This window comes from Paralichthys olivaceus, chromosome 18 (assembly GCF_024713975.1).
Source record: "Paralichthys olivaceus isolate ysfri-2021 chromosome 18, ASM2471397v2, whole genome shotgun sequence".
NCBI lineage: Eukaryota > Metazoa > Chordata > Actinopteri > Pleuronectiformes > Paralichthyidae > Paralichthys > Paralichthys olivaceus.
Genome location: NC_091110.1, coordinates 14,409,332 through 14,426,629, shown reverse-complemented (window position 1 = coordinate 14,426,629; position 17,298 = coordinate 14,409,332). Strand labels below are relative to the sequence as shown.

Sequence of the window (17,298 nt, the reverse complement as noted above, 5' to 3'; positions counted from 1 at the left end):
ATGTGGTCAGACTAATAATCTAAGTCTGCTCCTTGGCCACCATCCCTTAAACACACATTCAGCATTGATCCCTTTCTGCAAACGTGTTACGATCAGTAATAAATGTTTCGGCTAATTGCCTGTTTTGATGGTGCACGTCCTCCCTCCTCTGCTAAGCTGCTCTCCTCTAGACATGATGCAGTGCAGTGGTGCACAGTGTCCTCCTCTGATCCATGCTGATGAGTTTGGTTAAAGCGGCTGCTGTTCGTCTTTTCCCTCCCGATGCCCATCACCTTCTTAATCAGATATCAGGGTCATAAGACAGAGTCTCTCAGTGGACCCCTGCTGATTTTGACTGGCTTCCAGCTCACATCTGTGCTTTGAGACCGAGCAAAAGAAATGCTGTTAGAATATATTTTAATAAAATGTTTATCGATCGCGGTCGGAGTTGTTGTGGTGTGGACTTGTCAAAATTACATTTTGATGTTTTGCTAACATTGTTTTGTGGAAACTTTTATGCCAATAAAGCACCTTTGAAATTTGAAGATGAATGTTGAGCTCAACAAACAAAATCAAAAGAAGGAAGTGTTTGATCATTCTTTAAAATGAGTTGTACTGCATGTCTTCCTTCTGACTCGGTAGTATAGACCCCTGCAGTGTCTCTGATGAGGCAGTGAGGCTCATGCAGGGAAGTCTTTAGCTTTCAGAATGAAGACAATTGCACAGTTTGCTGCTGTAAGCAAGAATAAGGCAAGAACAAATTCACTTATCTCTGCAGAGCAATGCTTTAATCTAAATCACCTTCTCCACGAATGACACAATTTGGATTTCATCGTGTCCGTATCTAAGTTTGTGAGTGTGGCTATGGATGCATTTCTAAGCATGCGTGAATAGCAACACAATGGGTTGTTTCCATGGTGAAGAGACATTGATTTGTGCACAGGTTTCATAACAAATCCCGAGGCTGCAGATATCAGTCAAATGCTTCTTTTTCATGCAACGCATGAGATGTTACCTTCCTGAGATCTGAGTGAAATCTTGTTATCACCTCCGATACCTTTCATAAGGAAGTAGAGATTGAAAGGTAGAGATGGATTGAAGTAAAAGCTTTCGGGTGAGATTGATGGAGTGAGGTAGTTTTGTGGCATGGCTTTAGAAACCCTGCACATTACTGCATGCGTGTGTCCATTTTCAAACATGCACACGCTTCACAATTACACTCATTCACATGCAGGATACTATAATCCATCCATTACCATCTACTCATCACACTGAACACATTAACCATTAAGCACCAATGAGGGCATACGGTGCTAATTCTGTAAATGAATAAAACAATCATCAGTTTTTTTAATATAAATTATTTCTTTCAGATTACATGTACACCCGATGTACTGCAGTGAGACTGTGCCGATCACTATTCACATACTGTATCTACACCATCAGTTACATAAGTGGAGTCACAGTTTGGATTTCCCTGAAGTCGCTTCACTCCACACATGAAAAAAAAAAAAAAATCCCACTACAGTTCGGCCGCCTCACAGCTTTTATATATGCCCTCTACTGCCTGAATCAGTTTTACAGCAAGACAAATTGCATGTAGGGCTACAACACAATTATTTATATTGTTCATTGTACTGATACATGAATGAATGAATAAATTACTTAGAAAGGATTTCAAAAAAGAAGGGAGAAGTATCTCAGAGGGCGTAACTAAGGCCCAACAGTTGCTTTAATAAAATACACCTCCAGATTTTTAGTTTAGTTTTTCGTTTACCCATCAAACAATCCGTCCACCAAGTCTCGTGGAAATCTGTTCAGCAGTTTTTGCTCATACTGCTAACGAACAGATGTGGAGTCAATGATACAAATCTGAGAAAAGCAGATTTTAGAAAATTACTAAAATGATCAATCTACTGATTTTAATCCAAATCATAAGTTTCATGTTGGTTTTTCCAGCAAACTTTACTTAGTGATGTTTACATCCATAAATTCATAAGACTCACGCTTTCAGTCGTGACTGTTGATCCAACAAACTTAACTGAATGAATGAAACTGGACGTTTGTCCAAACATCCAGTTCAAGTCTTCACCCTCTTTAATTTCAGCCTAAGAATCGTCGTCCTTTCTGTTCTCATGCAGGAAGATGATAATAACATGTAAGATGTGTGGTTATACTGTAGTAGATTGAAAGGAGTGGGAGAGGAGGAGGAAGAGGAAACAAAGAGGAGGAGGAGGAGAGAACTGACAGACACCAGGCTGTCAGTTTGTTTTTAGAGGGAGGAGCTGGTTTGACATCATCTGAAAGTAAAACTGCCAAGCTATATGCAAATAAGTGGGGACAGATGACAGTCTTCTTGTTACTGTTTTTTTGTCGGCATGAAGGCATGAGCTGAAATTATCAGTTGTGCCAGTCAAGATTATAATGGCGCTGGAGATAGAAATGAATTGAAAATGTGGGTGATTACAAACAAAGTTCGACAACTTGGCCGTCATCGGGAGAAAGTGTTTGATGGGAAGATTCTGCTGCTTTGAAGATAAAGACAAGACACTTCTGATGTTTCCTGTTATATCATCTCAGCATGTTGGAGCTGCATCTGAGGAACCTGGGTAACTGATTGGAGTTGTACTTTATCCAGCCAATCTTAATTCAGTTTGAGGGAGCGTTTGGTTGAAGCAGGTTTGTGTCTTTCCTCGGCTCCATCTGTTAAGTTGGACCAAAGTCAAAATACTTACACGCATATTATCCTGCGTGCACTTGCTTTAAAGATGCATCTGCCCAAACGCATAGAGAGGAGGAGACTGAGCAGACCTGAGACTCGAGGTTTCTCTGAAGCGATGCCAAATCTTTCCACACTCTGGTGTCTCAGGAGGCCGATGGCTGAAAAACTCGAGCCGGACAAAGGAACAGAATTGAATCTTCTCCAAAGCAGTTGAAATGACCAAATTACACTTTTACAGCCATGGAATACTAAAATCATCTGTTGTCCAAATATTTGGTTTGAAATAGTTTCTCTCTCATCCTGTCATCTCTCTTTTTGTTTCCCCTCAGGTGTCAGAGCGATGTGACTACGTGTACGTCAACGGAAAGGAGACAAGAGGGAAGAGTCGGGTGATGCTGAACTTCACCTACAGTTTCCTGAGTGCACAGCTGGAGATGAGCGTATGGATGCCCCGCCTGCCGTTGCTCATAGATGTGGCCGACCCCGATCTCAGCCAGATTAAGGGATGGAGGGTCCCTGTGAGTGCGGGGAACAGGAGGTGAGACTTTTAAACTCTGGTTATCGGCTGTATTCATAAAGAGCCATAGTCGTACGGCTGTCAGGGACGTTTGGGTTCAGTATCTTGTCCCAACACACTTCTCCAGAGTGGAGGTGCAAGAGATCGAACCACCGACCTTCTGGTTAGTGAGCGACCCTCTACCTCCTGAACCACAGCCACCAAATCTGCGATTTCTACCATAAGAAACTTGATCCTTACTTTCTAAAACAATCCTAAACTCCAGGATGTGCCAAACTGCTGCTGCAGGAGCTGAATGGATTTTATCCAGTGTGCACCCATTTATCACAGGTTGGCTATTTTGAAACAGTCCCAGGACGAGTGTGAATATCTTTATTTAGGTCATTAAACTGAGAGGTTTTTAATAATCCCTGCATGAGAATCCAAATACTATTCTTCACCTGGTAAAATATATGGATTCAGACATATGAGGCAACACAGGTGCAGAGGCAGTGGTGGTGTAATGAGTGTCTCATAACTCACTGACTCATCTCCCTAAAGATACAAATGAATAATAATTTTGAGCATCATAGAGCGTGGAGGAAAAAATCCCTGAGGGTAAAGAAGTGATGAGATGCACAATGATCTGTGCAGGGGATCGTGAGGTGTTCAAGACGCTTCTAATAACAATATTTCAATTTTGTTACAGGAATGTGGCCAATTAGAACTGAAATAATATTCCAATTAAAATCGGTGATCAGTGAGACTAATTGTCGAATTTAGATCAAGCTGTTGTTATTATCATTATTGTTATTGTACAGACAGAGACTGTGGTGAAGACATTAAGAACTGAAACACTAATGTGTTTGTAAAGTAAAACGTTATGAGTCAGTGCCCCAGCGTTAAATAAGGAATCAAACTGTTTCTTTTTCCGAGCCAGGAAATCACATAATGGAGAATGCAGATTTTTTCCCTTTTTATTGAGACCAAAATAAAATGAGTAAGATAATCATATCACACATTTTTTACAGTGGTCAGTGACCCTAACCCTTTGGTGGACAGACTATTTAACAGTGACACTTTTTATATAAATTATATCTAAACATCTAAATTACATAAAACCTAATTTTGCATTCCTATACTGTGACTTCAGCCACACACAAGATAATATAATAGATCTGTTTTAAACTTACATGAGCTGATATATGAACATCATTCATTAAGCTCCAGTACTGGTGATTCAGGATCAATAGTTTTCTTGTTGTGAATGTGCACAATCAAAATATTATTAGCGGTAGGCTACGTATTTCATATTAAACCACAGTTTTGTTTTTACTTTATTCTTGTCATTCATTATCTCCAACATCTAATAATTAGTAAACATCTCAAACTTTAACCATGATAAAGTGCATTTTAAATAATGTATTAAATGTTGTTTTACTGTTAAATATCAAGTAAGTGACATTTAAGTGTTTCCACCACCGTCAGATCCCACTGGTCTGCAACCCACAGGGTGGCGCTCTAACACAAATACCCCCTGTTACACATGATCGGTCACATCAGTCGTATCTATCAAGCACGTCATTGCATTCAGAATGCACGCCGTGATGTGGATCTGCATATTTGTTGGTTAACAAAAAAAATGAAAGTGTGGGCTGAACAGCAAAGGTTTTCTTGGCACAGGTTCATCAATGTGTCCGTGCCCCAAATATGCTGGCGCTCATTCACATAATCAAGCGAGACACCTCATTACACCTTGGCTGACCCGTCACTCACTGCAGCAAACATGACCTGACCTCGTGTTTCTGTTACCAGCCACAAATGTCACCTTGGTTCAGACCGACGTCCCTTCTCTGATGTGGAGAGAGGGGGAGGGGGCAGCGCAGGGAGGTTAGGAACTATGCTAAGCCATTGGGCCACAGCATGTTAACCTGTCAGCGTGTTTTTCTGCCTGACTGGCCATGCCTCATTAAACCTAATGAAAACTGTCACTGTCAACCCCCGGCCACCCCACTGGTTGAGGGAGAGAGAGAGAGAGAGAGAGAGAGAGAGAATAAAAGGTGAGAGAGACATAGAATGAGAGAGTTGAAAAAATAGATATCAGGAAAGTCATGTTAGAAAATTTGGGAGATAAATATAGACTGAGTGTCTGACAATGACACTGCAAACTAAGCTATGCAGGGACAGAGAGTGATGGACGTTGAAGAGCGGATGGATAACAGTGATCTACACGCCCAACGACCTCGTCTTCGTCAGCGTGGTCGAGTCCGCAGAGCGTATCTATATCCCACGGCTGCATTTTACCCGTCATTACAGCTCCCACAGCTCAGTGAAAAAAAAATACAATATGTTGTTGTTTACCAGCCACGACTGAGTGTGTGTGTGTGTGTGTGTTATCATGGCGATATGTGGTCCAGGGGACACATCAGGGGACAGGAACTGCACAGAGCACAGTGTGTCCGTCCCATCTCCCTTGATTCTACACTTATGATAGCATCACAACTGAGCAGGATATAGTGTGTGTGTGTGTGTGTGTGTGTGTGTGTGTGTGTGTGTGTGTGAGTGGGTGGGTGGTGTTGAGATCAAAACAAAGTTTGAAGATGTATAGTCCAAACTTTGTAATGGCTCATAGTGAGGACATCAAAATATTGACAGGTATCAGGCTCCACCTAACATGATGTATTATAGGAGCCAAGGATGAAGTTTGCAGTTTTAATGATTTTTTGGGAAAGTATTCAATCCTAGAACTTTTGGGGGGTGCAGTTGAATCCAACAAAGTTTCTCTTCCCGTCCTCTCTAGTCTAATGTGGCTCTTTTCATTTCATAAAGGAATATATGAACTGGACTAAAAACAGGAAAGAAGAAAAGGAAAAGGACAAAGTGTCAGAAAATTCAATGGCTGAGCTAGCAAAACATTAATTTGCTACAAAAACGTATACTCAGAGATCTATATCTACAAAGCGTTTGCTGTGGGCAAAATAAATGGCAGACACACTGCAAAATATCAGCTGCCCTTTTAAAGAAAATGAGAAAGCAAGCAAAGCGGCAGTTTGTCACTGCGAGCTGTTTAATGGTTTTTTTGAAAACACTGGGAGCCTATGACTCCTGGGAGGTCAGGCAAACCTGCCGCACAGAAGACAGTTGAGGCTTCGACTGCAGAAAATACATCAGAGGGTTTGGAGACTTTGTGGACATTCACGGTGATAAGGAAAAAATGAATTGCACCGAATTGTAGTCGGAAAAAGTAGAATTACACTAGTGTTAACCTTCAAAGTATCTTTTTCCTTCTTTGCACTTCTCCAAGGGGCTTTCTGTACTTTCTACTCACACCTTCTCCTCACGGTTGTAAAGTAACTGATGTGTTTTATTTCCATCGCTCATCTGCCCCCTGTTATCGTACTGCTTTAGGTACGAGAGGGTCACGGATGACAAGGATGATGAAGGTCCAGCGGAGGACAGGACGGACAATCCTTGCGTGGCCCAGTATCAGAGCACCACCCTGCGCGTCCTCACACACTTTGTGGCAGACACCAGAGAAGTTAGAGGGGCCACGGATGAGGACGGGCTGGGCCAGCAGAACTTCCTCCTGGGTACGGACTGGCAGGTGGAGGTGACCCAGCTGGTTAAGGATTCACTGAGGGTGAAGGACCCGAAGGTCGCCCAGCTGCTGGACGGACAAGTGGTAGTGGGACTGAGCCCTGGAACCACCAACCTACAGGTAGTGTGTGTAGGACATTTTGGCTGCTCCTCGCATTTTTAAAGGGCTTTTTAAAGGTAACAACTTGGGTTATCATTAGGTTTAGGGTTCATTCCTTGTGACACATTGACATTGAGATTAGCCAAAACATCACCTGGACCTAAAACACCCACAAAAAGTAATGTTTGTGTGAAGAGACGCTCAAATAATGTGATAAAAGAAACTAGTCGGATATAAATAGCAAACGCCAAACTGAAGTCTTGGCCTGGATATCGCAGCCGACACCGGAAGCCCCAATATATTGGCAGTTGCCTCCCGAGAGAGAGTGAGTGTGTGTGTGAGTGAGATAATGTCACTGCACCTCCATTTCATAACACCAATCACAGAAGCTGCAGTAGTTATTGTTGCGAGCACGTAGCTCACCAAGTTTTATAAATCTTTACCTCTGTAGGTTAACTAAAAGCAGCAACAGTTTCCATCACCTGTTTCTTGACACCAAGACTGAAATACATTCTGACTTTTAAGTTCGACTGTTTTCCTCCTTTAACCCACGTTTTCAGTCGTAAATCTGTCAGAGTCCACTCTCATCACTCCTGTTTCCTATAGCAACAAGCATCTGTACACAGCAAGAAAGCTCATCTTATCTTTCCAGCACTAAACAGCAGTACGACAATGATAACGACGAGCCAGCGATCGGAGCAACCCCAAATATTTTTCACAGGGTTTGGAGGAGACAGACACGTATAAATGCAGAGTGAATATTGGACTTGCATTCATCATGTAGCAAGAAAGATAATTCACGGTGTTTCTGCTGGATGCAAACAACAGGCGATTGTCCACATAAGCAAAACCACCTCATGAAGCAATAATGTGTTAGAGGCTGTGCTCTTGAGGTTGTTGTTGTTGAGGTTGTATGTTCCCACATGACTAGACTAAATACTACAGACTGTGGGACTAAAAGAACAAAGAACGAGGTTAGAGGGAAGCAACACGAGTGGAGAGTGAGAAAGATCAGGCTTTGCAGTGGAAAAGCATCACAACTACATTGATTTGCAGTGTGGCACAAACACTTAAGCTTATCACAAGTTGACAGAAAAACATGGCTTCGTGGCATGTCTCATCAAAGCTCTCACACACACACACACACTCAGAAATCTATTTATCTGCTACAGCAAACAGGTCCTTGCTCAGGACAGCATGAGCGCACAATCACACTGTAAATAAATACTGGCATTTACAAGATGGGCCTACACAGAACAACACATTGTTGAAGCAGTGGACTGTAATAATAATCTCCCTCTCTTATTTATCAATGGAGCCGTGTGCACCGCAGGACTGATTACGTGTTTAATACTGTGCCGGCTCACCGATGGTCGGGACGTGATTTGATCAGAGGGGAAGGTCAAAGAGATATAAGATATCAGCCTGTGTTAAGTTTGATATTGATGAAATGGGGGAGGAAAAAAAGGGAAAGTGAAAATAGGTTCAGCCATTTATGATCATTTTACTCCAGAGTCGTCATGTGGAAGATTTATATCTGAAGGATGAATGCTTGATAGAAAGTATTTCAAACTGCAGCAGAAAAACAGACGCCAATAAAATCTCTTAGCAGCTCAAAAGCTGACTTTACCTGCAGTTATGTATCCAGGTCCGATTATACAGTCAGCTCAGTCCAATGCATGAGTTTACTACTGGGAGCAAGGTTATACTTTTACAAATTAAACAACTCACAATGTAACGCAATGAAAAACAGCAGCGACGAGACAAACTGGCTCCTTCTGAATGTCATCCATTAGTGGTGCTGTTTGTTAGCTTGGCCACGGTAGCTGCTCAGATTACTCAATGAAATATCTCTTAAAGATGTAATGTGTAACAAAATTTCATCAAACTATGCTAAATACTTGACTTATAATCCCAAAAGTTTCCCATGATGCCACGCTGCTTCACGAAGTCAAAGTAGACTGAGACTTTTGCTTCATTCAATTCTGAAATCTAAGTATATTCACTGCAGTTATTAGGATTGGCTCTAATCATGATCCAAATATTCTTTTGGTTCTGATCTAAACTGAAGCGTGATCTAGTTCTTATTTACCAAATTCTAATTACTGTAACTCAAGTGTCTCACGCCCTCAGAATGAAAAATACTGTTTCTGTTATTTAATAAACAACGTATACTTGCAAGTGTCAGTTAAGTTCTCTGTCAAGCCTTTCAGCTCAGGTATTATGCAGAAATGTAAAGTCATTGTGAATGAAAACAAACTTTTGATTTAGCACAAAGATTTAGCTCTAAACCCAGAGAAAGTATGTAAGCACTGGGTGAAATCGACGAACCTCTGACGATACATGTTCCAGTGGCTTTTCCTAATTTTCCTAAAAACAACACAATCCATTACAGATTTCTCTGACCTTTATTTTCTCTTGTACTTTCCTCACATCGGCGATGTGGAAAAAAAAGATTCTGACATTCTTCCCATGATTGCCTCCTTCTAAGCATCGCAGCCAAACTATTAACAAAAACACCCATGCAGCTACACATTTGCCTTCCAGCATCATTCTGCATGTGCTGGGAATGTTCCAGGATCCAACTGATAATCAGCAAAGCGCAAGTGATGTGTGAGAAGAACAACGATTTGTTTTTCCTTTCTCAGTATTTGGTTTGGGAGAAATGGTTTGTACTCCATTCAATTTTTTCATTCTAACATTATGAAAAAAGAAATATTGCATGGAGACATACTGCAATTTACTACCTCTTAAAAAATGTGCTAATTATTTATATTTGACAGCCCACATTGGACCAAGCTGAAATTATGTTAAATATATTTTACCACTAGAGTCGATAAACATTTTGCAATTGAGCAGACTGCAATTAGTAGTCCCCATTTATTTAGATCCACCTCAAATAAAACTGGAATGGATCAGCGGACTGCATACGTTCCCCAAGGCCCAATAATCCCCTCATGAAATGACTTTTATTCAGTAGATATTAAAATATGCTTGATTTTTTCATTTACTCCAATGAAAAATAACAACATTACATTATCTCAGCTACACATTGGTGGTAGTTACAGGTTTCTAGTGTTATTTGTCACCATACAGCGACTGGAAGAATCCTACTCCCCTATGAAATCACATTTTAATCCACTACATTAAGATTTTATTTAGATCCCCATGAAATTACAGACTCATTCACCAACTCCCTAAATATGTCTGAATTTATTAATAAGTTTTACACAATTGTGTTAGAAAGCAAAAATATGTACAAAACAATGTACAAAACATTCCTGGATGTGCATGAAAACTGAAGGGCTTCTTCTCTGACCCATAATTCATCCCTTCACCAAGTTTCCTGGTCATCTGTTTGGTAGTTTGTGAATAATCCTGCGAACTAACTGTTTGAGAAGCTCCAAAATCAGAGGGTAAGAGTTGGCTGTCAGAAAGTCAAACACTAAAGACACACACAAAAAGAAACTATGGACACTGTGACAAGGATTTAATGGCTTGTATCTCTGTCCTCCCTCCTCAATCACTGTCAAATATCCAGGAAAAACAGATGTAATATATTCCTGCATGCTTCAAATACTGCGATCAAAGTGTGAATAACTGAATGATTGCAATTAAAGACCTGGATTTGAGGTATTAGAAGATTTCATAGAGGCCATGGACTGGTTAATTTGATCATTAATACACTGAGCTGCAAGTTCAATGGTGTATCAGGCAGATGGAATTAATTAACCACCGTCTTTGACGTGTTATGGATACACCACTTACATGCGGAGCACGTTCTGCTGTTAACCACTGCGAACGTGTCAGTGTGAGGAATCACAGAAGTTCATGTTCAGTGTCCAAGTTCGTGTAATGTTGCTGGTTGCATAAGACCAGATCCAGGTGCAAATGGGATTTGTGAGAGGTCAGGTGGTGGAAGCCTTCAGAGATTCAGACCAAAATCATAGCAGACAGGACTCTGACAGCTCTGAATAGGAAAGGTAATTGATCTCTGAGGTGGAATGAAGCAACTTGTAATCTCTGGAACTGGTGGTGGAGGAAGGGACTTGAAATGTCTAGAGTGTGGTGGGGGGGGATCCCACCACTATGGATGTTTAAGCAGGGACTTGTAGTCTCTGTAATAAAGATTGGACATAGGACTCCTATAAAGGGGGGTGGGACGGGAAACTGACGATTTCCAAAGAATCAACAAAATGAGTGGTGAGATTTTTCAGATGACAGCAGAATAAAGTCTGAACATTTATTGGGATGTAGTCATGTTAGGTTGAAGGGAGTTTTCATACACTCGAGGAATCATTCAATGCTCCTGACGTCTTGTGGAGAGTTCAGTAGAGGGTTTATAGATCCTGGAAACTTTAAAGGTGTGAGTGTGCAGGTTTTTATGGTTGGAGGTTTGGCAGCTTCTGCTAAGAGAAAGTGATAACATGACTTATTTTACTAGACTCAGGAACCAATTTACTTGCTTATGTTTCAGTAGATTAAGTTCCAAATTGGCAAATCATCATTTGAATTATCGCCTAACAAAACTCATGTCTAATGATATGATATGAAAAATCCAGAGCAGCAGGACAGAGATTATTATCTCCACGGAGGAATTTGTGTTTTCACCTCGTCTGTTTGTTTGTAATCAAGATTTCCCAAAAACAACTGAACAGATCTCCACCTGGAAGAATGCAGTACAGGTCAGGGAAGAAGCCATTAAATTTCTAGTGTGGATCCAGACTCTAACATTGTGATATTGTTAGATTAGATTTGTTAGAGAATAATTCACAGATCTTTATTTTATTTTAAATGAAGCGCATTTAGGAAACTGATATGTGGGATTTGTTGCAGCTTTAATGAATTTTAGGGGTCTGATGAGCCTATGCATACTACATGCAATTCTAGTTTTTATATTTTTTGCTGAAGTGCATCTGCCAATTTACCGTACTTAGATGAGCTCTTGCATAATTTGATTTTACTTGGCCAGTTTCTCCATATTTCATTACAAGCCAGTAGCCCTCGGAGCTCGCCTCACTTTTAAATGATCATTTTGTTTTATCGGTACTTGTGGTTCCTATTCATCCGTGTGCACCGTTAAACGTGTGAAAATCTCCACCGCCAATGGGCTTTTTTTAACTTTTACCCTCACCTCAGAGATGTAGTGTTACAGCACATTCCCCATTTTTCTGAGACCACACCGATTCTAGCAGTCTGTTGTCATTCAAGGATATCAGTTTGACTGTGTGGGGGCCAAAAGGAAAATGAATTGAGTTGCATCAAAGGAAAGAAAACAAGGGATAGGGTCTGTACAAATGAGGCAGTGATCCGTGCTGACAGTTCATTATGGCTGGTAAATGTGGCCCTGCGGGGGCGGCTGGAGGAGAGACTGGAGCCCTAATTGGAGCAGATGGGAGGGATTCTCGTCTCATAACAATATCACAACAATTTACATGCTTACACCTCTGGCAACTCAGGAAGGTGGAGAATGAGTTAGAACACTTGTTTATATAACCAGTGTTTCTTTATCTGTGCAGTTCCTCGTATGTCGCCTCCGTGACTAATTAGTAGATTTGTAGAATTGTTCATTCATTCATTCTTTATTTACATACATTGATCTACCTGTTCTGTGGACTGAGTCCTGCAGCTGACTAAACTGCAGGTCACTTTTACAGTTTCAGAGAGAAAGCTGCAATCAGCATCACAGCCCACATTCCAAACAGGGAGGTTTAGAATTGACACTGCACTCGTTTTAGCAACGACCACAATTTTTACCCAAGAATAGCATCGGACTTTGCAATAGGAAATCGCTATTCATTTCAAGTTTCCACCTAAAGGTCAGTGGCAGTTGATTGTTCCCTAATAATCACGTGGTCATTATAGTCATGACGACTCCATTTCCAGTACAGCCAAGACAGAGATTGCATTCCAAACCAAGGTGTTTTTCAAAACTTAGAAATACTTTAAACTCAACCGCAGCCTCTGTAAACCTAAATACACCCCAGCATCGCCTCATATTACAAATTTGTGATTTGGATGAATTTTGGAAAGCAGAGACAAACTATGTTTTTATTTTATTTCAAGAATTAAAGACATTATCTATATTTGACATGAGGTTGTTAACTTTGAGAAGACCTTTGTCCATGTCTTTAAGAATTAGTTTTTTTAATAATGAGCTATACAACGACATTTCATCAAACTCTGTGTCAATATGTGTTCAAGTTAATTTTGTCTGTAACCCTAGAGGGTGACTTAAATTAAAGGAGGAACCACAAAGACATTTCTTGACAAACAGAGTGCAGGCTTCAGCTGTAGGGTTGGACATCTCATTATCTACAGTGACAGTATTGTCAACATCAATGGCCACCAGCAAATTGGCTCTTCCTCTTAATTGGCAGTAACAACGTCATCTTGGATCTTTAAGGCGAGTGTTTGCACGTGTTGCAGGTGCTGTCCCCTCTGACTTCGGCTGTCTTGGCTGAGAGGAGCATCAGGGTGCTGGATGATAAAGTGAGTGTGACAGAGCTCGGGGTGCAGTTGGTGTCGGGCCTCGCGCTCTCCCTGCAGCTCAGCCCAGGGAGTAACAGAGCCATCGTCGCCACCGCAACCACACAGGAAGTCAGTGAATCACTCAAACAGGTACGAGTCGGAGACATCTTGCATCGCTTGACATCATTTTCCAACCGGTCACGAGGAGAGAAAGTCTAATGTATTGTATAAACAATGCTTGTATTTGGACTAAAAGTTCAGGGTTGTATCTGGGTTATTATGGAGTCTGTTCCTCATTGTAATTTTTCTTTTATAATTAATTCTAGATATAGTGAAGCCATCTCCTTGATTTGCATATCCAGCCAGTGTATAGCTCAGTTATTCCTGTAATTATAATTTCAAATGGAGGAAGGCTCCTGTCTCTTCCCTTAGAGAGAAAGGCAACTGGCTTTAAAGGAGAGCAGTTTCAAATCCACTTGTTTCAGTGAGCCTCCCCACTGTAATTAAGGCTTACTTTACATCCCCCATGCACCTCTGTTTCCAGTTGCAATTATGCATTTATAGAAAATGTGCAGATTACTGTTATTTTCCGGGTTATTTGCACACCGTGTCACTGCCCTTGTACAAATTCTGTTTGCCTGCGTGTCTGTGTTTCAGGAGTCCCTCATCAGTGCTTGGCTGCAGTTCAGCGATGGATCCATGACGCCACTAGACAACTACAATCCTGCCCATTTCACCCTGGCAGCCACCTCTCTGGATGAACAAGTGGTGGCGGTGCAGCGCAGTGCCACCTGGAAGTGGCCCATCATTGTTGCAAAGGGCGAGGGTCAGGGTTTGCTTGTGCGTGTTGAAATGAGCCAGTCAGAAATGTGCCAGAGGGGCAAGCGACGTACGATTTTAGCCACTGGAATGGCAAATGTACAGGTAAGGTTCGGTCAGTCAGAGGAGCAATACAGACAACCAGGAGATCGGCGAACACGGCCTGATCCTCCATATTACGGTGGATCTATCTCTGACATGGAAACTGGGTTAATCAACCGTGGAGCAACTACCATCAGGGGCCATGTTCCAGTCAGGCCTAATGGAGGCCGTCTATCAGCGGACAGTGGAGCAAGAGTCCCAAGTGAATTCTCTGAATATCCAGATCAGGCTGAGCTGCCTCGGAGCCGCAGCACTGATGACGACTTGTTGCCATCTCGCCGAGGCCTCACAGACCTGGAGATCGGTATGTACGCCCTGTTAGGAGTCTTCTGCCTAGCCATCCTAGTTTTTCTTATTAACTGCATCTCTTACGCATACAAATACCGTAGCAAACAGCTGTCCCTGGAGGCCCCGGAGACAATGCCCCACGCCCACGACTGGGTTTGGCTGGGCCAAGAGGAAGGGCTATGTCTGCAGCAACAGCAGCATGATGAGCTGGGCGGTGCTCTAGAGGAAGGTAGTCAGCTCTTAAATGGAGGTGTCCAACGTGGTGTGGGAGGATGTGGCTCGAGTGGGAGAGATCACAGGAATGAGTCTCTTAACTCACCCACAACGAAGAGGAAGAGGGTGAAGTTCACAACCTTCTCCAACGTCAAGGCCAGTAATGGATGTCCTGTGCTCAGCCCATTAGCGCTGGTGCAGACCAGTGAGATAAAATGGGTATGTCCAGACATTGAGCTTGGGGACTCAAAGGATCTTAGGAACTACATGGAAAAGCTGAATGAGAATGCGATCAAGAACATCGCATAGGGCGCTTTCAATGAACTAAAGAGAAACTCACCTGAATGCCTTCAGAATAAGGAGGGGATGAGGGCCGGGGGAAGGAAAGGAAAGACATTAAGGGTGCAGGGAACAGAGCAGGCTGCTGTTTAACAGAACAGCAGGGTAGTGCGTTCAGCCTCTGCTGTTACCGTGACGCTACTCAGAAATGGTCAAGAAACGGACGACCACAAGACATGATTCACCATGACACCACAGCTGAGGGGGAAATGTGAACTTGATAGTTGTTGCTTAATGTTTGTTCTTTGTCTTTAATTGAGGTTCAGTTTCCTTTTCTATGCACCATTTTACTTTTTTTTTTAAATCATGTTTTAATGTTGTATTTGTTGTATTTTTTGCGCTTTGTTGATTTTATTTTTTAAAGTTGCTGTATGCCCTGTACCACCTGTCGGCGATTATATACCCCATAGGGGAGAAGAGTTAAAAAGCAATTTTGTATTGTATATAAATGAGTTTGTTTTGGAGGTATTATATGTACAGTAACATTTTTGTAAAAGTGCTGTTTGGTTATGTTTTGGTTTTTGTTTTGAGTTTTGTTTTGTCTCCAGAAAGCAGATCCATGCATGATGTTATTAAAGATGAGGCATGTGTGTCTGATCTGGAACCTGAAATGAAAGTGTATAGATTTACCGATACCTCTGGAGACAGGTCAGTTTAGTATTATTGCATTCATTCATTGTGGAGCTGAGTTTTTGGTTTGGTTTCAATAAGCTGATATTTGTTCAAACTCTTTATTTTTCCCTGCACCTTCCCTTCTTAGCTTTATGTCATTATTTCTATGATCTCCTTTGATTATGTTGTATCCTTCAGTAAAAGTACACTTCTTACATTCAAATCCAAACAAGTTACACTAAATACTGAAACACTGATCACCATTATGAGCATCAATAGACAATCACATCAATAATATGACTCGATCCCTCCATTGATAATGTTCTATAAAAATATATGAGTACGGCCTGAACACATTACTTCTTAAACTACTGTATATGACATTTTGGATCACAGTGAGTCATTCTAGTCAGTGAACGAACACAAATGATGTGTAATAAGCCCAAATTCGACCTCTTCACTACTTTTGTCATGTCAGTAATAGTCAAGCCCATTCTTTTATATCTCTGTTTTGAAATTGGCTGCTGGACTAATTAAAACTGAAGGTGACTCTTCTCCATCACGCTGCCGTGTGATTCATTGATCCGTCTGATTTATTTTTGCCTTAATTCCGTCTAGTTCTGCTCATCTCGCTGGTTCTTGTGAGCACACAGACAAGTGGCTTCATTAAATATCAAAATGAAGTGCCTGCTGTTGATGACAGTCGGTGCAGCTGCCAGCTGAAGCAGAAGAGATAAGTCATCTTTGCTGCGATCATTCCACCATTTGAAACCCAGGATATATTCCGATATCCCTGTAGTTACAAGAGTCGGGTACAAAAGCTGGTACTTTTATAAAGTATCGACCAAGTTACGTTGATATTCCAGAGCACCAATTCACATGAAAATAATTGGTGCCAAATCTCAGTACATGCGTCTGGCTGAGAGGTAACAGAGCATAGAGAGAACGGGAGAGTTCAGAGTAACATGGGTCCATGCACTTGATCAGCGGGTGGCAGTAATGCATGGAAAAATAAAGACGGCAAAGAGATTAAGGAGACTGCAGTGAGTCAGGGCAATGGTTTGTGTGTGGTTTTGTGTTTAGTTTAAATGTGGTTTTCAAAAGTTGATATTTGTAGCGTGAAATGTAAAACTTGCCGTAAAACACGGCCGCCACACGCTAATGTTACAACTTGATTAAACATGTTTATCTTTAGAATATTTATTTAATTAGTTGGGTCAAGTCACTGATTGAGATAACTGATCTCTTTTTAATTTCAGCTTTTTACCAACACATACAAAAACAGTATCCAAGGTCTTATTTTTGAAGCTGTCTGAAAACAAAATTATGTGAATTACAATCTACATGGAAATATGCAGCATGCACTGTAAAAAAAACTACAGTAGTTAATTCATTGAGTTATTGTTACTCACAAATCCATTATAAGAAACTTTCTTATAATCTGAATTAGGCACCATGTAATAATACCTGTGTGTATGATTTGTGCATCATAATCTTCTGTTAAAAAGGTTCTAGACCAAGTCTGCCAGAGCCCTAAAAAGCTTGTAACCCACTCAGACA

At 41.3% G+C, this 17,298-nt stretch overlaps 1 protein-coding gene and 1 long non-coding RNA gene across 9 annotated transcripts in view; one reads left to right on the top strand and one right to left on the bottom strand.

The window, feature by feature from the left end:
* Positions 1–16,435, top strand: part of LOC109626119 (transmembrane protein 132C) — a 120,597-nt gene extending 104,162 nt beyond the window's left edge. For both annotated transcript variants that reach the window (XM_020081800.2, XM_069514039.1), the window contains exons 7-10: positions 3,031–3,239; positions 6,606–6,915; positions 13,324–13,515; positions 14,023–16,435. In XM_020081800.2, coding sequence (XP_019937359.1) covers positions 3,031–3,239; positions 6,606–6,915; positions 13,324–13,515; positions 14,023–15,096 — 1,785 coding nt within the window. In that variant the 3' untranslated portion in view covers positions 15,097–16,435. The remainder of the gene's footprint in view (positions 1–3,030; positions 3,240–6,605; positions 6,916–13,323; positions 13,516–14,022) is intronic.
* The window catches only part of LOC109626023 (uncharacterized), an 88,072-nt gene that overhangs the window by 56,393 nt on the left and 14,381 nt on the right, over positions 1–17,298 (bottom strand). The window lies entirely within an intron of this gene.